Here is a 24,826-nt window from a genome sequence, read left to right as displayed (position 1 = left end):
GCCCTAAATGCTGAAGCTGCATTTCAGCAGACACTGAGCCATGACCAGAGCCAGACTGAGCTTTGCTGAGCAACTGCCTGTAACAGAGGTAAAAGCCATTTTTGTGTTTACTGCAGCACAGGGGGAAGCTGGAGGGAGGAGAGCTCTTCCAGGCTGGACTGGTCACCTCAAGAACCAGCCCTCTGTAACTCCTGCAGCTCCCCCCCCTGCATCCCACACATGGGTACAGACCACCACCACAGGGCTCCTCATGGTCCCCTTTGAGCCAGAGGAGGGAAGAGGGGTAGGGCATTTAACAGAGTTGTCACAGTTCATTTGCTTACTTACCATGTACGCTATGCACACACCACACTTTTGTACTAGTCTGTGTTTAAAAAAAGTAATAAACTTGAAGTTTATACAATCAGACTAAGTTTTAATGAGTGTTGCATGGTTTCATCATTGAAAGTTAGGGGCCACCTTGAATGCAAGAGCTGTTTATTAATATTTTTATTGATGACAAACAGGTTTAAAACAAACTGAGACAAAATCAAAAAAGAGTAACACCGTGCTAGCACTGATGTCTGGATTTATAAAACTCAGAGTAACTGCTACAAAGGAAAAAACCAGCACAAAGCAGAGGCAAGCATTCCCATCAGTGAAATAAAGGGGGTGAGGGGAGAGGAGGGGGTTACATTACTCAATGGATTGCATTGCACAGAGGGTTACAGCTTAAACCTATCAGAAAAGTCTATGCAACTACGCAGCCTACAGAAGGAAAAAAATTAAAAAGCCCTTCGGCAATGTTAATAAATAAAACAGTCCATCTTACAAGGAAGGAAGGTGGCCTGTGTCTCCATTCTTTCACATTTTAGAAGTCTAAACTCTGGAGGCTTTTTATGAGAAAAGAATGGTTTTCATTTCTGGAAAGTTTCTTTTGCAGTTCTTGAACTATGTTCACTGCAGGACTGAACAAAAATTTTGAACACCTGTTCCATGTTTATGTGCACACTACTCACGGTTTGTGGGTATGCTACACCAGGTCTGCACTGGGGGAGAGACACTCTTGAAAAACTACAGCAAATACAGGTTATGAAAGCGGGTCAACAATCTACAGAAAGGACAGTAATGAAAGGGCTTTCCCCCCCAGTTACAAAAAGTGGGGTTTACATCATTTAAGTACATTCATATGAGAGGTATTTTGAGTTCCCCCAAAAAAAAGACTAGAAACACTTGGAGCCCTTTGAGTATAAAGCTAACTTAATTCAAACTTTAAAAACACCTAGGTTAGTGAATCACACTCTACTGTTCTTTGCCAATTAGGAGGTAGAGGTTAGTCTAATTTAGGGATCTGATAAAAATGGGTCTGTAGGAATTTTAAATTCTCTGCGCTGTTTCTAAAAAGGTTTAGACAGAAATAAAATGCTCCCAGTGTTCCCATATGACTTATTTAAGACATGGGTACAACTTAGAAATTGGATGGCTTCTCTTATGTGCTGTTTTCAGTTTTGACTTCCAGCTATTTCTCAAGCCAGCATTGATGGCACAGCCGTGTCCACTACCTGAAAAATAGGCTCCGGGTTTGGTTTTCAACACCTGAATCTTTTCAGCTATCTGCATTAATCACCGAAGAAGCCACACAAAAGCCTAACCCATTATCTCTAATTATACCCAGCTATCAGAGGCCACCTTCCAACAACTGCCTGCTTTGTCCATTTTTCCAACCTGCTTCAGTAACATTGTAGAGTCTTTACTTCAAAACCAATATAATCCCCAGTTTCCACTACTTCTTCCCCAGATCTGAGGGAGTGAGTAAAGCAGGCCTGTTAGCATCTTTTCCTCCAGGGCCGAAGGGCACAGGAACCCATCCCCTTTCAAGCGCAAAGTTCATCTTACAGAAAGGCTTGTTTTTCACAGAGTAGAGTCCAGACAGTAGCCAATTAAAGCATACAGAAAACACTTTGAAACCCTCCTCCTGCTCGAGCGCGCAGGCTCCTTTCACTCTAACTGCTATCCAATGTAGGAAGAAGAGGCTGATTGCTGCAACTTTAAATCACACTGAAAGTTCTCAAGGTTGGTGCTCTAATTTAGTTTTGTTTTAAACTTTTTGTAAGCTTCTCAGAACAAGGATCTCCCAGGTCCACCACTAAGAATTCAGAGACAAACTTCTAAAAATTCAGTGCTCCTTTGAAAGAATCTCTTTAAAACCACCTTGTCACGAAAGACCCGTTCAGAATGTGGGCGACACGATGACACTAGGATTTCAGAGCCAGTGTTGGACAACAAAACCTGCATCTCAGAGTTGAGCATCAGCTATGTTCCGCTGGATTTCTGCTTGGCTTGCTGTCACTTAAGTCAGGAACTCACTCTCTTTCTCAGATACTCTGCTTCTAAAATGTAAACAGTTACTGCTAAAATATAGTACCCCTTTAAAACGAGAACAACTCTGAGATGAGGGTTTTCCTCTCCCCATCTGCTCTGAAAAGTAATGCCCTGCTCGCAAAGAGAAGTATGGAATGAAGTGAAACCTGCTTAAGGCCCTTCTCTCGAGCTTGTTTGACTGGGGGAGCAGGGACTCAGCTGACCACTCATTTCAGGGTGAGTTGCCTTCCCCGTGAGGCGCCAGCCAGTCCTTCGGTGCTCTCTCTCCTCTCCGGTCAGTCTCCTTGTCTCAGTGAGCTAGCAGTGGGCTCTCTCGCGCGCGCTCCTTTCTCTCTCTCTCCTCTCCGTTGGTTGGTTTCTTTCTCCTGTTGCTCTCACACAGTGGTGCTTCAGTTTTAGCAGTGGAAAACAGGTATCCATTTTATTTTATTTTTTTTATTACCCAGAATAAAATGCTGATGAACTAAGCTCCACGCAAGCTTAGCTCTTCTTCCTCAACCTGAAAGCAAGAAAGCAAAACAACAGTTGCATTAGGGATATCACTCTTAAGGCAAACACTGTGTTCATGAACTTAAATCAGGGAGTAAGAAGCAGAGGAGTGAACCTCAAGTGCCTTACACTCTAATACTGTGACAGTCCCGTCACTCCACCATGTTGATATGCACGTTCACCCTGGTAAGTAGAGTCCTGTGACAGCGCCACGTCAATCTGAGATTTAAACTCATCACCAAGGTAACTGTCCTGAAAATGAAAGTGTGTGTTAAGCCTCTAACTCATTATCAAGTTCAAGTGCTCCCTTACAAAGCAGAACCTGGCAGCCATGATTAATGATAAAGTCTGAGAGGTTTTGTTTTGTTGGGGGATTTTTTTTTTGGTTGTGTTTTAGTTTAAAAATCTACTCTTTTTGCTGCAGAATTTCCACAAATACAAAAGTTTTTGCAATAGCTGGCTGTTGAATAGGCAAGCAGTTCAAAGTTACAGCTCAAGTTGAAGTCTATACATGTAGCATTTCACTTCTATGCCTGAGTGTACTTAGAGAGTCCACCAAGCGGAGGAGTATGAAATGCTGTGGCTGTCATTGAAAATGGCTTTAGTTTGTTTTCCTCAGTACTAGGAAACAAGGATGTGCATACATACAGATCACCAACACAATACCCAGGAAAAAGAGCAGACTACACATCAAAATTATGCTTACCTGTGATAATTCTGGTTGGGAGAGCCCAGGCTGACTCATCTGTGACGGCTGACTCATGGAGATATACCCCTGAGTCAGTGGACCCTGGGAGAAAGGCTGGGACACCACATCTTGGCTCGCTTGACTATTTGGAAGGTTTGACTGACTAGTTCCAGGAATCCCAAAACGATTTTTCTGGCGCCCACCACGACCAGTCTTCCCTTTTGGCGCCCCACGTCCTGGAAAAGCGTTTATCCCAACCAACAGTGAGAAGTCTGACACATGCCAACACGTGAGAATTAACTGTTTCTATAAAGACTTGATCACTCGCAAGAGGCAACATTTTATATGTACTCAACGTAGCAGGTGCAGAGAAATCGAAAGGCAGAACCACCAGTGTAGGCAGGACAAAGGGACACTCACTGGAGGCTGCAGTGCTGTTGGGCTTGTACTCCATACAACTAAGACTTATTACTGAAGCACGTCTACTCTCATCAGCACTGCTGCGAGAGTAACAAAAGCCATTCTTCAACTTCAGACCTAAAACATGGCTTTTGTACTGCTTTACCCTTGCCCCCATACCTGCGGCTGGTCCATTAGCCTGGCCAAAGTATCCCGGTGGCGGCATCGGTGGCATCACAAGGTTGAAAGGGATAGGAATGTTCATAGCAGCGACATGGCTGGGGCCAGCACTAATCATCCCAATCTGGTCATGGGTTTGGAAGTACATGTTGGATGGGCGCCCTGGGAAGGGGAGGAAAAGCCACAGTGATTTCAGGCATCCCAAATATTTAAAAATCAATTAACATTCCTGCTTTTAACAGAACTGGGAGGACTTGTGAGCAAGATAAATCAGGACCAAAAATTGAAAGGACAAGCCTACCGCTGCCAAGAACCACCAATATTTCTAGTTCACCATTTATTCCACACTTGAAAATGTCAGAGACTCATCTAACACATGCTCATTCCTACAGAGTTACTCTTTTACAGCACCATCTAAGATTCCTGAAATGCTTACACACACTCCCTTTCCCCCTCATTTTTCGTTTGCTCTGCAGACATCACATTAGACTGTAGGGGCTTCTACATACAGAGAGCAAAATCCAGGCATATCACAAACATCTTCAGTTCTTAAATCCCATATTTTTCTGTAGTGGCTCTTCAAACATTTAAAAGTTTGATATCTGTAAGATACTACACCCCAAGGATTAGTTGGGGGAAAAAAGTAAATCTATAAAGGTGTTAATTTTGACAGCTTCCTTTACCTTGACTGCTCCGGTCATAGACAGATCCTGGAATAATAGCCTCACGTGCATCATACATCGCAGTAGTCATGAAACGGGCACCCTGGAAGCATTATAGGAGTTAGACAAAGCCTTTGCATAGAAAACTTTGCACTGCAGCTTCAGTGTAAGCTATTTCAGGTAAAAATCCAGTAAAACTCCACAGATCATGCATACTTTACAAGTGCTGGAAAAATACACCACTACCATTTCAACTACATCATGACAACAAGATAAAGTAATAAAGATTCTATAGGCAGCCTATCTCAAATTGTGAAACATTTGGTGAATTTAGGTTCTGATGATAGTTCTCCCCTTGCTCTATTCCTACCACTGTCCTTCTGTGATAGCTGACAAGCTTCTCTCCCCAATAACTACTTAAAGGACTAAGTATAAAACTTGCAGGTTGAGGATTAGAGTACAATGCTATTAAGTACACGTGCCTAATGAGCTTGCCATTTCTACACAAAACAATTACTTTACATTTCATTCACCTCAGAAGTTACACCCTCATAAAATTTTGCAGTAAATAAAGAGCAATAAAAAAAGCACCATAAAGGCTTTTCTACAAGCACTCAACTTAGAAACAGCTGAAGCAGCAACTTAATTGGGTCACACTGCATTAACTAGGCAACAAAAATGGAAAGTTGTGGGTGTGTGAGGCTATGTGGGTGACTGTTTATTCCATCCATTTATAGTTGATCAATCAACCCCCAATTGCTTCACACCACAAACACCTGACAGACAGGAGAGGTCAACTTACTGGGTTGATGGTATTGACAAGTTTCCGGGGCTTGCTAAACTGCATAAGGCTTTCCCGGAGATTATTCAGTGGTCCCTCCACCAGAACCTTCTGCTCCTTGTAGTAATTCAGCAGGTGATTCCAAAGTGGTTGTTTAGACAGTGCTTTTGGGTTCCCAACAATAATTACTCCATACCTGTACAACAACAGACAAACAGAAAAACTAAAATTAACTTTAAGTAATATGTAACACGGCTTTATTTTTAATGTCAGAACAGCCTCAAAGTCTATCTCTTTTACAGTAAATCAAGGCACCTAACAGAAGTCCACGATGGTAGGTTTAGAAGACCCTGACAATTGTTTTGTTTACAGAAGATGATTTCTGTAGTATGACAAAACACTTGAAAAGAGATTGCTGCAGCCAGTTTCTCAATCATCACAAGCTTCCTTTTGCAGGCTGGCCAAACACATCAGTGTACTCAACCAACCACCACCCTGTATTGGTTTGAAAGCTTGCAGAAACCAAGGAAACCAACCAATATAGTGTTGATTCCACATCACCCTTCTCGGTAATCAAATCCATTAAGACAAGCAAAATGGTAAAAAAAGGTTGCTGGAAAGGATGAAGCAGCAGATGAAGGGAAGACTTCTGTCCTGCAAACAAAGGGGAACGACACAGCAGCTTCTACAAACTACTGATGCCAAATGGTAACACTGATTAGGTTGAAATTGCTCTTGTAAATTGTAAGGAATTGGGAAATCATTCAAGGCTTCCTTAAACCAGGTGCAGCAGGGAATGGGCCCGCTACCCATAAAACACAGACTTTTTGTTAGTCAGACTGTATCGATGCTTTAGCAGACTGAATTAGGTCTCTAGAATAGAAAAATTTGCCCAATTTTACTTTACCTTGCTCTTGTAAGAGCTACATTAAGACGCCTGGGGTCATTCAGAAACCCTATTCCTTGGTGTTCATTGGCCCTCACACAAGAAAGGATAATAAAGTCCTTCTCTCGGCCCTGGAAGGCATCCACACTTGCAATTTCCACTTCCTGAAACAGAGGAAAACATGTAAATCACGCAAGCACAGTGCAAAACAGCTACGCTACCAACAGGCATTACAAAATGCATTGGCCATGCACTAGCAGTTCCAATCATTGGACAAAAATGTTATTTTTCTAATGACGAATGATTTGGTAATTCCACTAGTCACTAAATAGTTTCCCTAAAGGAGAACAGACAGTCTCAGTTTAGGACAAATTACTTTTATGTTCACTGCTTTATGATTCTCATATTTCCCTAAAACTGGCATTTGCACTATGGAAAGCATCCCTTTTCTAGGTATGTTGCCAAAAAGACCGCTGACTATTCCAAAACCTCGTAGTAAGACAGGTCCAAATTAGCATTGCTGCTCCCAGCTACCGAGAAACCTGAATCAGAGGAACAGATCATTCCTGGCAGAAGTAAGAGTATTTCCACCAAGTTTTCCTTCAGTGAAAACACTGACCAAGTTCTCAATATTGCAAAACAGACTATATTAAACATACAACCACCTTGTTTGTAGCAACAGATTTTAATGTTTGGTAGAAGAATTCCAGCAAATGAATAGTATAACCATCAGAATTTATGGAGCTTGGTTTCCTGCATGTCTCTTGGCACGATGCTTTTATCTAAGATACAAGCTAAAGCTTTTCCACAGCTGAAGCACTCATGACCTCTCCCTTCTGCGCCTCAATGAGTCCTCAGATGACGGACTCACTGAAGCCTTCCTTTCAACAGAGACCTCAACAGGGCTTTCTCTTTTATCTGGCCAACTGCTCCCCTGACACTTACTGGCATTTGATACCGCCTAAACTCTTCTCCCTGGTCTATTTTAACCACAATCAGCTAAACTCAAAAATTACTGAAGAATAAACACAGACTGATGCCTAAGAAGCCAGACTAAAAGTGAAAACATTGTGAAGTTTCACAATATCTGACTTTTCTAGCTTCTCTGCATCCAAGTGTTCTCATTTGTGCAATGACTCTGTACCTGGTAGAGCTTTGTATGCAAGGAACCACTGAATTGCATGTACTGCACCAGATAGGATCGTTGACCTTCATAAGGAGTAATAATGCCAATCTGATCTGGTTTGGCACCAGCTTTCAATAGCTTTGTAGTTATCTTCTCCACATTGGCAGCTTCCGTCCTAGAAAGACAGATTTGTTTATCTAAGGAGAACCAAGGCATTAGGGCTAACTTTTTGCAAGTTAATGGGTCTAAAAAACTTGGGACATATATACCTTGCTAGTGTTTTGTCAGAAAGGCTACTTCAAGAAAAAGATCAATTTTAGACTGTTCAAGCACTCAGATTAATTTGGCTTAAGCTTTGCAGGAACATTCACCACTACCACCTCTTAACTTAGGCCATACACAGATATTCACAGCCAGAGGAATATGGGCAAAAGCCAACATCTCAAAAAAAGGTCTCAGAATGACACAGAAATTTCTCCTTACATATACCTCCACCTTCTCAGAACTACACAACTAGACTTCCTGAAATAGCAAGATTCATGGTGGCCATCATTCCGAATGGAACTTCTTAGTAGAGTTAAATGTACACATGTACTTTTATGAGCGAGATCATTAAAAATGATCCAGCCTGCTGTGCAAACAGATCCTTCAGTTGCTTTATCTTAAAGTTTTAAATATAGAATGTTTTTAATGCCAATCTCCCTGTCAGCCAACTATCATGCCATTTGTTTGTGCACAATCTGGCTTGCTGCATTCAGCAGTCTTGCACATGCTGTTCATGAAACAGACTGAGATTAAAAATATCACAGCAGATATTTTTCATAAGTTGGTCTGGTTTCCCTTCCAGGCACATGAACGAATGCATACAACCAAGAGGAGCAAAGTGTTTTAGGCTCATTCTTTCAAAAAGAAGTTGGAATGTGCAGAAAAAAGGGATACAAAAAAGAAATTTGAATTCCCCTCCCTTTCACACCCCCACCAAAATCTAAGACTTAGGACTCCGCTTCAGAAGCTATTGAAATTCTGGCTTCAAAAATGCAATCTGATCAGTATTTCCTGCTGCAGCTGCAGTCAGTTTACTTGCTGGCCCAAATTCATCCAACGTATTAGGCACTTAATTGTCCCGTGCTCCTTATACTACCAGTGAAGGAAAACACGCGCCTCCACAGAACAATTCAAACACACTTAAGATCTGAACTGCTCCCTCTGGAGATGCCTTTTTCTCTTTGTTTACTGTAAAGGGAGCCTAGGGCAAATCAAGTCTGAAATGCAGGTCAGTCTGCACTATCCTTGATGGCAGCTTTTATTACAAAAAAGCATACAAGCAATTTCAATCATAGCTGTTAATAGGAAACAGCATTTTATTAATTTAGAACTACTGCAGAACATAAGAATCAATAGCACTGAAGTACTGTGTCCCAGCACACAACACATCTGAGGTCTGTGGGTTGACTCATTTGAAGTACAGATACCACCCTGCACAGAAACAGAAAGTAGCTCTTCTTCAAAAACACAAGCCCTTTATTTAGCTCTTATGCCTTTATTCATATTGCAAGGCACCACAAGTCACAGTGACTACAGAATACTATGAGTTTTGTTGCAGAGATTCTGAAGGATAGAGAAATGCCAAGATATTTGGTCTGCAGCAGGAATTGTATACTGCACTTTCCCTTGACTTCATTTAATTGTGACTGTCTCCAAGGGGTGTCACAGGATTATTAATAGTTTCATTTAACAATCTCCCTTACAATTTGAGATATTTAAAAACACTTTGTCCCAGTGTAAGTTTATATCTCAGTGTTGAATTTTGTTTACCTGTTTAAGTAAGAGGTGCCTGAGCTGGCAATTTCCTCCTGTCCTTGTGTAACATAGAAAAACATTGGCTTATCTGGCTGTGGCCACTGGAAATCAAACCCTTTTTTCACACGGTCCGCTGAAGAGCACAAAAACAGTAAAAAAAGTTAGCACTGCTTAACTAGCAAGAACACTCACTTTCACATCAAAGCACCTTAAAGACTCAGAAGTGCAGTGGCAATTCTCTTTTTTAGCTAATGTATTAACAAACTCATCTAGATTAAAGAATCCTTCCTTTGATCCTTAATGAATGACAAAGAAAGTAATTTGCAGGAGTACCATTCTTGCTTACCTGCAGTAACACCATTCTGGAGTGAACCCTCATAGAAGATATTGGATGGAAAAGCACTAAGTGCAGGATGCATGCGATACTGCACTTGCAGGCGAATCGGACGAATCCCCAGCACCACAAGCCTCTCAAAGAGAGACTGAGATAGGCCAGCCTTTGCAGCTTTTTTACACATCACAACAGGACCAAGCTGGCAGTGGTCACCCACAAGAATAAGCTGTGGAAAAGAAAGTTTGTAGATATCTAAGTTTTTGTTTTCTGAAACTTGTCCAATAGCTAGAAACAATAGCAATATCCTACTATAAAATATATTAGGAACTAATCAGTCTGGCTTATAAGAAGCTTCAGATCTAATCTAAGGCTTATAAACTTTTAGTGTCAACTAGCTTTTCAGCTCATCATTTCTGAATAAAATCTTACTCAGTCTCCAGATTGTTCCAGCAGGACCAACACGTTCTAGGCAAAGATTATGCCGTGGAAACAGAAAACAGGACTAACACAAAATAGTCATTTGGATCTATAGTATGGAAGCGTTTTCCACGAAAGGAAAAAATTTTGTACCCCTGCATGCCTATACTGTGAATGTTACTGCTCGATGCTACTTCCTCTATTTATAAACTCTTTCTTTAATGAAATTTTCTTTGAAGAAATCCAATGGATCCTACCTGTTTTGCTCCCAGGACAACTGGCACCATGCACTCTGGCTCAGTAGCCTGTGTACTTTCATCAATCAGAATGGAGCGGAATTGCATTTTTGCAAGTCTTGGATCACCAGCTCCCACACACGTGCAACAGATCACATCTGCATTCTGAGACAGAAATGAAACTGAAATTAATCAAGTAGGATATCAACAGACAATATTTCTACATGGAAGAGTATTCAATACCATTCCAGGAATCCCCCCAAAAGTTAAATTGTAGTCTGATCTCCACCAGCAAATTGCAACTAAGCCTCAAGTGGGAGAAGGCAATTATTTAAGCTGCTAGACCCAATGGAACCTTACCATAAGTAATTCACGCTCCGCTGTTCGTTTCAGTGCACGGTAACGTTTCTCATCAGCAGATGACAGTTCTCCAGTTTCATCTTTAAGCTGCTGCAGTTTCTGAAGCTCTGGCATGCTGGGAAAAACAAGAAAAATAAAAGGAATTTTGCTTTAATTTTCCTTTACGGCTTAATTAACAACTTGGTAGGATTAGATTGAAATTCACTTGTAAGACTAAATTTGACACAAGTAAAGAACCAAAAAAGTTATCACATCAAGCAAATGCATGCTGTCATCGTTACACAGTTAGTCAGCTGTGTCCATCACAATACTTAAGTTGTTTTTTTCATTCCCCTGCCCCCCTCAACCATTTCTTACCTATCCATGTTTCTGATCTGGTTATGCAATGCCAAGAAGGATACAGGAGAGTCAATTGCCTCACGACTTTTAGCACACAGACGAACCACTTTCAGTCCAGTTTGATGGATCTTCTCAGTCAACTGATCTACAGCTATATTACTCGGAGCACAGACTAACACAGGCCTTGAAAAAGATTAAGCAAAAAGTAAGTCTCAATGAGCTGTATACTTTTTTCCATTAGACTTGTAATAAAATCATGTGTTACAACACATCCCCTAAAAAATATGCTGGGGAAGAATACTTTCCGAAATAAGCACAAGTCTTCCCAGAAAAATATACTTCTAGAAAACCTTTAGTTCAATGATACAAGTTATTTTGATTTTTTTAAAATCAAGTTGATTCTTCAACCATTAATAAAGTAGCCTCACACATAAAGACTTAGAGAGAATAGCTCTTACCCATTGCCCTGTCTAGCCAGATGATAGACGATTGTGGCTGATGTCACTGTTTTTCCGGTACCAGGGGGACCCTGAATAAGGCTCAGAGGACGCTGCAGGACAGTCTTCACAGCATAAACCTATTAAAAAATTTTTTATTGCTATTTAGCATTCAATGCATAAGAAGTTACAACCTCTATTCGTACATCCTTTATCATATTCTTTGTGTGTAGTAAAAAGGAGATGAGGTTACCTGAGAATGGTTGAGATCAGGAAGTCCTTGTGCTGTAAAGCGCTTTGGCAACTGGCATTTAATAATTACATCTTCTACCTCATGACCTAACAGTTTGTGATAGATGTACCCAGACACTGAAGTCTCATCCACAGCAAATGTTTTTAAAGCACTCTGCATTCTGAAATGAGGGAAGGACAGGGGGGAAAAAAAAAAATCAGTATGACCTCAAATACAACTACCCACAAGTGTCCTACACAAAGGTTAATTACACATCAGGCACAAATTAAAATATACCTTGGGACAAGAGAACAATGTAGATTACTAACAGAATTAAGAGACAAACATTAGACTCCGAGAACACGCATCTTGTTTTTCCCCCATGTGAATACTACGAAGTATTATAACCAGAAAAAACCTGTAGAGAAACACCAGCCTTTGACAGAATCTGCAATAGTAATTCTAGGTGCAAGATCGGAAGATTTGTACTCAATGTATCTCTTTCAGGATAATAAACAAACTCTTATCTTACAAAATGGCAGTAGATGCATATCTGAAGTCTATCGACCTCACAGCTGATTCAAATGTCTTGGAATTTCAGCTAGTTAAAACAATTCGAAGTTTAGGAATGCCAACTAAAATCAGAGAACACTTCATGATGGACCAGTGTTCAGGAAGCCAAACTACAAAACAGTTTTTCTTCCTATATTCCAAGTATTACTAAACATAAGGTAAATTTCCCTCCCTGATGTATTTGCAACAAACCTTAGATGTGCCTTCAAAATGAGAAAAATCGACAATTTGATAGCATTCAGGTTAATTCTATTTCTAGTAAAAGTTAGGCCTGTTGCTCTATGAACCAGATATCACGTGTTCATAGCCTTGATACATTGGGCACACTCAGATTTCTGATTGGTGGTGTCATGAAACAATACAGCTTTTCTTGTTCAAAAATTCTCACTGAAGGTAAAGGAAGATATATACACCAACTGCACCCACTATCTGCCAAGCTTTGAAGTGCCTTCTCAATACCTGTCAAATGAAGTAGACTTCCATACAAAATCTACTTGGAAGTTATGAGTAACTTCCACAGGCGCTCCGACGCTGCTCCTCAGTTCAATGGCTATCTCATCACCATAATCTGTAGAACCTCGTTAAGTAGTAATCTATAGCAAAAATTTGAATTTTATTTTTCCCAATTTTGATCTTTTGGGTTTGGGTGGTTTTTTTCCCTAGCAAATCCCCACAACTAATTAAAATTATCTCAAAATTACTTTTGTACATGTTTACTGATTTCTTGGAGAGACTTCAAGCTTGGATTAAGCCTTCCTGAAGGCTCACTAAGTAAAGGATACTATCAGGAACTTTGATAACATGACCAATTCCTTTCCATAAAGGGGCCAGGTCTCCTTTATACCTCAAGCAGATCTCATCTCCTTGCATAAGACGCATATCTACAAAGGAAGGAAAAAATGCTCTTAAAAATGTTCACCAATGAACAATCATCCCCCAACACAGAACACTTACAGTACTATCTTACATCCCAGGCCAGATCATCACAGTTCTTTAACCACTGATGTTATTCACCAGGCATTAAAAAAAACCCAGACAAAACATACAATCAAGCTGTCATTACCTGAATCAGTCTTTGGCAAAGTGAAATAAGCAATTCTTTTCTTGTTCAAGCCCAGGTCCCATCTGACTGTGATGTTATCTTGGGTCTAATGGCAAAGAAAAGGCATCTATTATGTTCTTAAAGAGCAGTTTGCCAACTACCAGGGTCCTCACTGTCCTATACTTCAAAATAGCGGGAAAACACAAAACTTGCTGTTCAATATCACTGTATAGACAAATATCTGTATTTATTCTTATGGACTGAGTTCACATCATCTGCAGAAGATAATCCTGTTCTACAAGAGTTAAGAAAAAAATCCTAATCACCACCTGCTTTATTTTCTCCCCCCACCTTTAAAACATTCACTAAGTGCTTGCATGACCTCACATAATTCAAGTTTGATTGGAAACTGACTGACAAAGGTAACTGCAGGTTCTGAGGATAACATGAAAGAAGGTGGCCAAGTTGCACAGTTCTACAATACAACATGGTTCTTGGAAAGATAAACTTTGAACACAGAAAAGATGGAAGTTCGCAAGTGTTTCAAGCTCTTTTTTAAAACCTCAGTTTGAGGATTTTTCTTTCCTGTTCTTGCTATCAAATATCATCATTACTACTGTAACTACTGTGATGTAGTAGAACTGTAATTAAGACATTTATTTCACTTGAGCCATCCTTCTATGCAGCTGACAGTGACCATGATACCAGAGAGCTGGTCAGAAGCCTCCTCAAACAGGCATATTTCAAGCATATTACCTGAGACTCCTTGAGTTTCTTGTCATAGTCTGCCTCAAGCTTGACTAGAGGACCAAATATATTTTGGTATTGATAAGCATCTTCATATCTAAGCAGGACATGCTGTGGTTCTTCATCAACACCAGGCTTTTCTAAGTCCTCAAGGGTTGCAGATGGATTTTCCTAGAATTTAAAGCACAAATGTTTTGTTTCAAAGTTTTAAGTACAGACAAATGACAATCTCTCACTGTGTAACAGGACTACAATACCGTGTTTTACTACTACAGAAGGTATAACCACTTGTTAGAACTATACCAAGACATTATATGTCATTCTCACTCACATCCAGTCAGGTTTGTTATGCTTTAAAGGATGTACAGAAAAACCTCTCAAAAAGCAGTAACGGAATACCAAGCATGGACTAACAGTTCCCCACTCAGCTAGTCATCATATAAAGCAGAAACAAGTGAAGGACTTCATATAGGGAAGGAAAGATGTTTTTTCAGATTGCCTGACAGTGCAACTTGAACAGAGCTGAAGAACCTAAGGGTGAAACTTCCTACTTTGATAAACGATCTCCTGAATCCTTTGATCAATTCCCAGTTGCATCGCTTGTCAAATCTGCAGGATTTAAACCTCATCTGATTTGAGTAAATTCCCTACCTTATACAGTTGCTAAAACAGTCTTGCCCTTCCTTCGTAAAACCCACAAAATTGGCACTTGGTAAAACATAACTGGAATTTGAGAAGCAGTACATACCTTCCAAAGTTCTTCCAGTTTGTTAATCTGTTGAGCCGTAATCTGACGTGCTCTCAACTGTTCCTGTTCAGATGGAATCTTTACCAGCCATGAAAGGAAACAGCGATCTTGGATAAGAGGCTGCCACTGTGAACTGTCCCAATTAATATCCTTTAAACTGCTCTGACTGGCACATGGCTGCCTGCACAACCAAAATATTGAAAAAAATTTTAAATTAGACAAGTGTAAGAAAAAGTCTACCATGTGAAGTGTAAAAATAGGTTTATCACGCTCTTAGAACAACTCAAGTAACTCATTTAAAAGGAAAAAAAACAAAACAACCCTAACCTGCTGGGCCAATTCTTTTTTAATTCCTATATTTGCCATTTCAAAACTGGGAAGGCTCGGCATCATAAGTTGTATTTATTGGGTGTTTCAAGAATTTAAAATTTCAGCATCCAAAATAATAAATATGACACTCACCTTTGAAAGTGGTTACAGTCCATTGAGACTATGCACACATACAATATATCAGAAAACACTTGGGATTACTTCCCATCTGTTGTTTAAACAAATAGAAGAACTCATTCCATAGAAACACACCTACTGTCAAATACACGGTAAGTGACAGCATTTAATTAAAATACATGCAATTATAAAATCATGATTTCTGATAGAACCTGTCAGAGAACAATTTCCAATCTACTGTCATCTTCAAATGATTCTACGAGATGACAGAAAAACATACTGTGTAATACAGTCACTACTCCAGTAGGGCTCCAGAGTAATTTCCTGAACTGATCTGTTACTCTTCCAAAACTGAAAATCCCACTTTAAAAAGGGAGAAACACACCTTTCTTCCATTAAGGACTGTTTCATTTGGGAGAAATACTTTTCTGTAGAACCAAGACATTTGCCTAGCATAAGAGGATTTCCCTTTATTGCATTATCTACTTGTATACAATTCATGAAGTCTGCACAATCCCCTAAAGGAAAAATGGTGGCAAATTAGAGTATAAAATATATTTTGGTACAAAATGAAAGCAAGCCTTGCCCTTTAGAAATAAGGTTATGCAACAGACTTGACACAAACATGCCAACAAAGGCATTCTCTCACCTGCACAGCAAAACAACCACAGAGTCTGCCTTAGCTGGAATAAAGCCAAGGAGAAACACATTACGACATCCACAGTTATAACATTCCAAGACAGTCTCTCCTAGAGGTCCATCTTTATGGAGAGTCACCTCTTTGCACTTTGCTCTCACAAGATGATTAACAATGTGGCTGAAACCAGAGAGGACATACATTTATATGAGTTAATAGGAAAATCACATTTAGTCCTAACTTAATATATCAGCTCAGTTACTAAAAGACACAAACAAAATCTATTTACACTGTAGCAGACATTGGTAAGATCTTGCTCTTTTCATCCAAGCAAAGATACTGCTAACACAGTTTCAATGGTTTCTCAGCGCATGAGTGTTTTTAGGGTAGATGAGTGTGAAAGAATAAGGAATGCCTAAAAAATTCTTTTTATGTTACTGGTAATTGAAAGAAGCCTCCAAAAACTCCACTGGTCAAGAGCATCAGTTCTGCTGTGCTTTGCAGGAAGACAGGATGAGGGAAGAAGCAGCAAGATCATTTCACAGAAGTGATTCAAGCTTTGCTGAGATCAAGCTCTAAGTTGATAACAGCATAAAAGCTAAAGAGGAGGCTGGAGGCTCACATTTAAGTCACTAGACTTCGATTATCACCAAAATGTAAGTCACAGCCATCGCACCACTTCAAAACAAACACATTCTAAAACAACGACTGTCATTGTTATTTCCATCATTTGACCATTTACCTGCCAGATGTATTTCCACGCCCATTACAGAACCACTTTTTGCTGGTGTTACAGTAAACCACACAAGCAGGGTCATGGATACCACAGTAACTGGAATTAAAAATGAAAAAACAGGAAGTGATTAGGTACTGCTTATAGGAAAATTCAAATACAAGATTTAAACTACGTAGTAGTATACAAAAATAAGGGAAAGTGAAAATTAGGGAACACAAGTGTTGGTAAAAGCATCAGATACGAGGTAAACTTCTGAGTCACAAGTATTTTAACATTTCCCACCATTACCATCTCTATGTTGGCTTAGCCTCCTGTTCCTCAAGGGAGGTCAAAGACCTGCTGGACCTGGCAGCTGTAAGCGTACACAAGAACTCACCAGAGGGCACTATCTTCCTACCAGTACATAGATGTCTCCAAAGAATTTGCTCTCACAATCCAAAAAATCCTCTAAGCATACACCCTTCACTCACACGAAGCGCTCCTGCCCTCTGGAAATAATAAGCCTGCAGCAAAGATTAGGTCTTACCTGCAAGCATGCACAGGAAGATCCTTTGTGTAATACGTATCTTCTTCATCTTCTTCAAAATTCAATTCTGCCAGAAGCTGGCTGGTTTTAGCCACATTATCATCCACAGCTCCATTCTGTAGAATGCCATCAGGTCCATTAACCTGAAATATGAGGTCAGTGCTTAAGTTATACAATCAACAGACTCCAAAACATAAAGCCAAAGAAAGTAACCCCTACTCCTCAAAGCAAAAACTTGTGTTTAATTTGGAAAATCTCAAAAGTAAAGAAAAATGCTGGTAAAAGCTGAAACACCAGTTTCAGATACCAGTTATATAATCAATATTTGCTTCATTAGCTCCTATTTTACAGGATTATTTACACTACAACTGATAAGTAGAAGAAAGTTAACAAAAGGAGATTGCTTTTCTGCAGAACACATTTTTCCAAACAGTCTTACACAACACACAAAATTCCATTTAGACAATTCCAGCAGTATCAAACATTGTTTTTTCATCCTTCATTTTACTGCCGAAAACAGGTTCTTTATTGTATAGGACTTTCTCCACCCATTTCTGCTGTTGTCTATCCACCAATTCAATGTTTCTCCCTGCCAAGGTGTCAGAAGCACAACTTCATGACACTTGGACAATAGAGAGCAGGTAATCGAGAAACCTGCTGTCATATAAGCCTAATTTAGAAAAAAAAATATTGAAATAGTGCAAGAAATAATAGAAACTGGTTTTCAGCAGAGTGTCTAACTCTCCAGGCAGTATTGTTTGTTCAAGATGTACCAACCATGTTACAATCAAAGAAACACACTTAAATACATCAGGTATGACAGTCACTATTGCATTACTTTAAATTTGTTTTAGCTACGATATGATTTCCTTTAAAAAATGATGTGTAAGTTATCTCAGAAAACTGTAAAAGTCCATCAAAACTAGTAACACAGCTCAAGTTTTCAGAGCAACACACTTCAGATATCAAGTGTGCTAACACAGCACACACAGAACAGGTGTGCTCTTTCCACTGACAATACACTTAACTGCCAGAACCATGAAGTTCTGCAACATTTGGTGCTGTGTCAGCATTTTCTTTACACACCAAGTCCTTCTCAAGTTAAAAATAACTCCTTTTTGGCAACACTGAGTACAGTGTATTTACCACCAGGCAGGAGCAAGAATTGTGAATGTCACAAATCAGATTTTGGCATGGCCAGAGCAGCTGTTGCCCCTTGGGCCTCACAGGTGTTTGGGTTTAATTCCACAGCTGCATCTCTGCAGACTAACAGCCACAGGAAGCTTCAGCATCTTAACTTGAAGCTGTCAAGAACCCCCAAGATGGCTAGATCCCCACCCACTCCAAAACCCTGTTCACTCAATCACTTGATTCTTTGAACTGTCTAGCAAGATCTCGCTAAAATCCAAGAGAATAAGCATACAGTCCATAATCCACATTAACTTTGACTGGAAAAAGGTGGGAGAGGGACCACCACAGTGACTGCAATGATAAGCACAATATTAAGAAAACATTTGGGAGAAGTGCTGTGAGGTAGCTTCCCTATCAAAACAAAACCATCAGATGTATTAAACCCCCCAATTGTTTCTAAAGGTATGGGGTTAGACAAGGTTAGATAAATACTTATTTCTGAAAGTTTTAACTAGCTAATCAATGGGAGCATAAGAATCACTCAAGGCCTTTGTCTATCAAGACAGTATTTTAATAACTCTTTTGCACTTAGACTTTTAATGCAATTTAGCTGGTATCTGTAACTTAATTCTCTGACAAGAGATGAGAAAGCTGTCCACAGTGAGAACAATGCTAAATCTTTATTAAAAGAAATTTAATAAAAATAGTTGCTGTAGCATTTTAAAGCTGCAACTCATAAGAAAATCAAAATGAGCTTACTTCTCTGAAAGTCTCATTTAGATTCCATGCCAACTAGTTTCAGCATTGCACGTAGAAATTTAACAGCCAATTGCAAGAGTTAAATTTAAAAGTAAGTGTAAGCCACTTCACACTTGCCCTCAGCAGTAAGGAACTGGACTCAATAGCACTTTGTTTCGTTATCTTCAAATGAAATGAGGTGCATTTGCAAAACCCAGTCTAAATGGTATGACTTCCTATTCATGTGCCCTGGTTTCACTCTATCCCAGCTGGAACAGAGTTAATTTTCTTTCTAGTAGCCACTATAGTGTTATGTTTTGGATTTAGTATGAGAAGAATGTTGATAGCAACAACTGAAAACATAGCTGTGTTAAGCAGCCTTTAGACTAAGTGAAGGATTTGTCAGCTTCTCATGCCTAGCCAGCAAGAAGGCTGGAGGGGCACAAGAAGCTGGCACAGGACACAGCCAGGGCAGCTGACCTGAACTGGCCCAAGGCATATTCCATACCATGTGTCGTCATGCCCAGTATATAAACCGGGGGGGAGTTGGCCAGGAGGGGTAATCACTGCTCAGGAGCTAACCGGACATCCGTCAGTGAGGGGTAAGCAACTGCATTGTGCATCACTTGTTTTGTATATTCCAATTATTTTATTACTGTCATTATTATTTTCTTCCTTTCCATTCTATTAAACTGTTCTTATCCCAACCCATAAGTTTTACTCCCTCTCTCCCCCCCGACCAATTCTCTTCCCCCATCCCACTGGGTGGGGGGGAAGTGAGTGAGCAGCTGCATGGTGCTTAGTTGCTGGCTAGGGTTAAACCACAACATGATGTTACTTTCAAGTACTGGCTTTTAATAGAAAGATCAGCCAAGAGGAGCCATCAGTGTAGAATGTGAAAAGAAGCAAAGGGGAAAAAGAAAAAAACCAAAGAAATTGCAGTAGCATACAACAACCCATTAGTATGACGAACCCAAATCCAACCAGCTCACTGTGCAATAGCATCTCCACAGATGTTTGAAGATAAGTATCCATTTTAAACAGATAGTGCCATTTTTACAAAATATGAAGATAACTTATAACTGATCATGGGACAGGTGGAATGCCAAAGCCTAAGTTAATCTGAATTTCTTAGAAGCACGAATACCAGGCATTCACAGGTCCATTTCTATCAGTCTATTCCAAAGAGCCATAACACATTATTATACACATCAGCTGACAAGTTTCAATTTTTTTTTTGGGTGCTCATAAAAAATTGGATTGCTGAACAGTAATGAAGTTGTAAAGCTTTTTTTTTTTTTTTTTTTAAGGCAGAAAACCAAGAAACTACAACAACTGCAAGCTATTTGTACTTCTGCACCAGGTGACTGTTAGTTACACCCCAGGGAGCTCCTACCCTTTCAGAGAGTTAGGCAGGAATGATGTCACCTGTTACTATGAAAATCCAGCAGCTAGTACTAGGCCTTGGCAGGCACACAATGAGGAAGTGACTCAACTATTGTTCTCAAACCTACTGTGATGTTAGCCTATGTGCATATTATTAAAAATCTGGCACCATCAACTGTTGTATAAGCCGGGGGGGGGGGGGGGGGGGGGCTTCTCTATTTTAAAAGTGTTGACTGAAACTTCTGGCACAGCAAGTTTAACAGCTACAGCAATCTGAACACTGAGGCACTCTGAAACTACCACTAAGGTACTGGTCCCTCCCTCGCTCCTTTTTTGGCCTCTAAAATACTGTTCAAGAGACAACAGTAAAGGTCCAGGGAAAAGAGTTACAGAACGGTAAATCAGACTATGTAGTCGCTTCTCCTGACCATATGTAAGTGAGTCCCCAAATCAGAGGTAACAGAATATTGTCATCTCAATCTCTCGCCGTCCTTCTGGCTAAAATACCCCCCACCTCTAGCTGATCCACAGGTGAATGCAGCTATATCCACTTCATGTAGTTCTACTTCAAAGTGGTACATTTCAAGCTGTAACAAGAAAACTAATTGCAGTTAAGTAGGTATTTTGCTAGGAGTACTCATTACAAGACTGCAGTCCAATCAGTCATGGCAATGCACTTCAACACTGCACAGTAGCCGCAGGACACCCAGTCACACTGTCCTGATTCAGGTAATTTTCCCTCATGCTTTAGAAAAAAATACACGCTTTCAGACTTGCATGGGTAATTCAACTATTTGTTGTTTGTACATTGCTTACATTAAAGCTATAGGCTATTTACAGTACCTTATTATAATTTCTTATACTGATTTGCTTTCTCTTTCAAAATAAGGAAGGGGATATTACTGAGAACATTCACCTGCACACCACCTCCAAAGCACCGTGGAGTAAGCTGTATTTCCACATGGGGACCTGCACAACAAGGAGCAAGTCATTTTGCTAAGACAAAAAGTCTTTGTTAGAACTGGAAATTAAATCCAGCCTCCATAGTCTAGACCAAAAATCTACTAGCTGACCCAGCCTCCTTCAACCACTCAACAGCTTAGCTAACACATTAACACCATGTGCCTTGTCCATCAGACTCCTTGAGCATGTGACTGCCTCCTAGCATCATAAACTAAGTCCTTGCCTGGAAGAATGAAAAAAATAAGGCAGGAATCAGAATTTATCTTAAAATATTTAGAAATATCTATTTCTACATTTGATTTTAATCACATGTAAACAATGGAAATATAGTTTTCTGCAAACAGTAGACATTGCTTCTGCGCTACTAACCTCTCACTATCTTTTGTCAATTGGACACTAATCAATTGTAACAACATCCTCTTAAACTATTAGTTAAATATATGTTGGGAAAGGAAGCTCTTATAGACTGCCCAAATCAATCACATTTTCTTAAGAAATTAGGCGCTCTGTATTGCTCAACTAATATTTTTAAACACTAGGACACTAAAAAGATACCAGAATATGGAACAGCAGAGTAAAAGTATATACCTCCAATGTTTATCAGCTTCAAATAAAGATTATTTATTCAAGTAGCTTTAATTATAATCACAGTGACAACTTTTAATTAAGCAAAATGTATGTGATCCATTTTAGGGCCTTAGAAGCTATTATTTAGTACATCTCCTGCCAAAAGACAAAACAAGTTTTTTGTTGAAGGCAGCAAAATTTTCCCCAGAATCTTTAAAAATACACAATTTCTGATCTTATCACTCATAAGACCATTGAAACATGCAAGTCTAAACAGATCCAGGGATCTGGGTTTTGCTGTACTTCAGCTCAGGAGGACACTATACTTATTAATCTTCTGAGAGTTCTTGTTGCAATAGGTCCATTCCCTTTCCCCACCCTCCCCCCCAAACCCCCCTAAATTTCTAGAGTATAAACAAGGATCAGGATGACCACAAGAGTTTGCGGAAACATCATAAATGCACTCGGTTTAAAAAAAAAAATTAAAATAATAATAATAAAAATATCTTTTCCTTCTTGCCAGGACAGATGGTTATAGGCATACTAATACTAGTACCTGAATGTGCTCTCCAGATATTTTTTTTTCTTTTAACTTCAAAGGCTTTTCAAACATGTTTAGACAAAAAAAAGACAAATTAATCCTCTCATCTGGTCTTTTAGCTTATGAGGCTTATTTTGGGGTGGTTTTTCTTCTTCTTCTGGCCACATTTTCTCTACTAGGAGTTCTGGAATGATCACAACCCATTAAAGCTTTAAAAACTAAGACTTTACTAAAACTGCATTTTTAATCAATTAATGTATAGTCTGGCTGTACACAGACAAGATTTTACTACCACTGCTTAATAATTCTGATATCTCAGTGCTCAAACTGGATAAAGTCTACCAAACCCAAATTCAAAAGCTGTAAAAGCAAACAAAATAAACATGCAGCCCATGGGGTCACGTTGCTAATTCTGCCTCGTAAACACACTAACCTGGAGCAAGTCACCGCACGGCAGCTTCGCCCAGGCGGTATGCTGAGCACTTTCAAGCACAAGAAAATAAATCAAATTTGTCCTGGGATAAACCTGATACGGCTCGGACAGGATAATACCACCTTCAGTCCTGTGCTGCACACCTGTAGATTCTCAGCGCCTGGACAGGCTGGCCTGTTTTCAGTTTGCTCACTTCTGTTTCCACAGCTCTACCATTTACAGATCCTGATATGTCAGGTTTTGCAAGTAAAAGGAAAAATCAAGCCCACTCAAACTATGTTTGGTTCAGGATTAAAAAGTTACCTAAAGCATTTCAACTCCTCTTTAAAATCATCCTTTAAAACATCGACAACGTACAAACCTTTAACTGTTAAGAATGGGACTACATGAGTATTTATATAGATGCAATGAAATTTAGCAGAAGATTCCATGATTTTAAATGGAGAAAAAGTTTGACTTTTTAAAACACGTGGAAGGGGTTTTGGTTTTGCTACGGAGACAGTCAAGATGTAGCACAGTGACAGTATCTTCACTTGCAAGACTTCTTCACTTGTGAGCACATAACCCTAATTCCTTCTTTACTTTCTCCTTTGTAAATTGTGAAATAAACACAATTGTCACGCGCATACCAACCATCAACAGACCATATTAAAAAAAATAAAACCACCGTTTTTTAAGTTATGGGGAACTAGGCCTCTCGACTTAAATCTCAGGCCAGATCGACTGTCACTCCCATACAAACCCAAAACAAACCAGGCTAGCAACCGTGCCGCAGAAAAGGTGGCAAAGAAGAAAAAAAAAATTAGAAAATTAAAAGCATATTTTGCTTTTAGTCAGAGAAAAATTAAAGGAAGTAACGCTCAACTTCCTCAGCGCCCAACTTTTGATAACCAAATGCCACCTATAGCCATCTTTCTTTTGAAGAGAAAAAGAAGCCGAAACGACACCCAGAAGCGTTTCCGACTTCTTCCTTCAACACCGCACCGAAAAGCGACACAACTGTCACGATAACAGCCGCGGACCTCGCCGGCTTTACCAGCGGACAACCGCCTTCAAGCGTTATCCTCAACGCTCTCCCCCTCTATTTCCAGGGCAGAAGCAAAGCGCCCGGCTACCGGGCCCGCTCCGGCGCCGGCAACCTCCTCTCTCTACGGGGCAGGCGAGCAGCCACAAGCGGCTTCCACTTCCCCGTCCGGCGCTGCCGGGGAAGGAGGCGGAGGAGCGGAGCGGGGGGGGGGGGGGGGGGGGGAAAGGGCCCAACCCCACAGCCCGCCCAGGGCTTCCCCTCGCCGGCCCCACGGCCGGGCCCGCCCGCCCCTTCCGCACCCCCCCACCCCGGTGGCGGAGACGCCCTGACCCACCCCCCCAACCCCCCCCCGCTGCCTCCGACCGGGGACTCACCTGTGCTTCGATCGGTCCCGGCGGTCCCTGACCCGCTCCGGGGGGACCTTGGCCCTGTCCCGGTCCCGCCTGCCCGGGCCCGGGCGGGGTTTGGGTTTGGCTGGGAAGAGTGAAGTCGGTAAACTCGAATTCGGATCCTTGAGTGTCGGCGCCGAGCAGCTCGGCCTCCTCCGTATCCAGGAAGGTGAGGGTCTGCGAACTGGGGCCGTACGCCTCCACGCTCATGGCGGCGGTCGGCGAGGAGAAGCGGTTCTTCCCCAGCTCCCCCCCCACCCCACCCCACCCCCGCTCCGCTCCCCCTTCTTCTCTCTTCTCCTCACCCGACCCGGGCCGGGCCTCACCTCAGGGAGCCCGGGCACCCGCGCTACGCGAGCGGCGGGATCCGCCGCGCGCACCAGGCCGCGCGCGCGCGCGAGCCAGCCGGCCACTAACGAACCCGCCGCCCGCCCCGCTCCGGATGGGGGGGGGGGGGGGGGGGGGTGG

The 24,826-nt window shown here is 40.9% G+C and overlaps 1 protein-coding gene across 4 annotated transcripts; it reads right to left on the bottom strand.

The window, feature by feature from the left end:
• Positions 1–474: 474 nt before the first annotated feature.
• UPF1 (UPF1 RNA helicase and ATPase) lies at positions 475–24,641 on the bottom strand. 4 transcript variants are annotated; one of them, XM_049807217.1, is made up of 24 exons: positions 24,344–24,641; positions 17,184–17,326; positions 16,664–16,753; positions 15,934–16,101; positions 14,838–15,018; positions 14,099–14,260; positions 13,364–13,448; positions 13,083–13,181; positions 12,760–12,877; positions 11,749–11,908; positions 11,517–11,635; positions 11,077–11,241; positions 10,720–10,834; positions 10,381–10,524; positions 9,719–9,932; positions 9,388–9,505; positions 7,591–7,747; positions 6,468–6,610; positions 5,582–5,756; positions 4,801–4,882; positions 4,118–4,279; positions 3,557–3,774; positions 2,980–3,102; positions 475–2,860 (listed from the first exon to the last, which is right to left on the bottom strand). In XM_049807217.1, exons 1-23 carry the CDS (start codon positions 24,566–24,568, stop codon positions 2,983–2,985), a joined length of 3,363 nt encoding a protein of 1,120 aa, XP_049663174.1. In that variant the 5' UTR covers positions 24,569–24,641; the 3' UTR covers positions 475–2,860; positions 2,980–2,982. The 4 variants fall into 4 exon arrangements, with proteins under 4 accessions (XP_049663174.1, XP_049663177.1, XP_049663173.1 ...); XM_049807220.1 differs by having other exon boundaries at positions 12,760–12,868; XM_049807216.1 differs by having other exon boundaries at positions 14,838–15,028; positions 15,935–16,101.
• Positions 24,642–24,826: the final 185 nt, after the last annotated feature.

Source organism: Accipiter gentilis, chromosome 8 (assembly GCF_929443795.1).
Source record: "Accipiter gentilis chromosome 8, bAccGen1.1, whole genome shotgun sequence".
In the NCBI taxonomy this organism is placed as follows: domain Eukaryota; kingdom Metazoa; phylum Chordata; class Aves; order Accipitriformes; family Accipitridae; genus Astur; species Astur gentilis.
This window is presented reverse-complemented; position numbering and strand designations above follow the sequence as displayed.

Excerpts from the sequence above, each read along its gene's own strand:
- UPF1 (XM_049807216.1), bottom strand. The coding sequence starts at position 24,568 with ATGAGCGTGGAGGCGTACGGCCCCAGTTCGCAGACCCTCACCTTCCTG. Across the intron at positions 11,909-12,759 it reads AAGTCTACTTCATTTGACAG|AATGCAGAGTGCTTTAAAAA; the intron begins GTATTGAGAAGG and ends CCCTCATTTCAG. Across the intron at positions 3,775-4,117 it reads GGCTAATGGACCAGCCGCAG|GACGTGGGGCGCCAAAAGGG; the intron begins GTATGGGGGCAA and ends ACGCTTTTCCAG.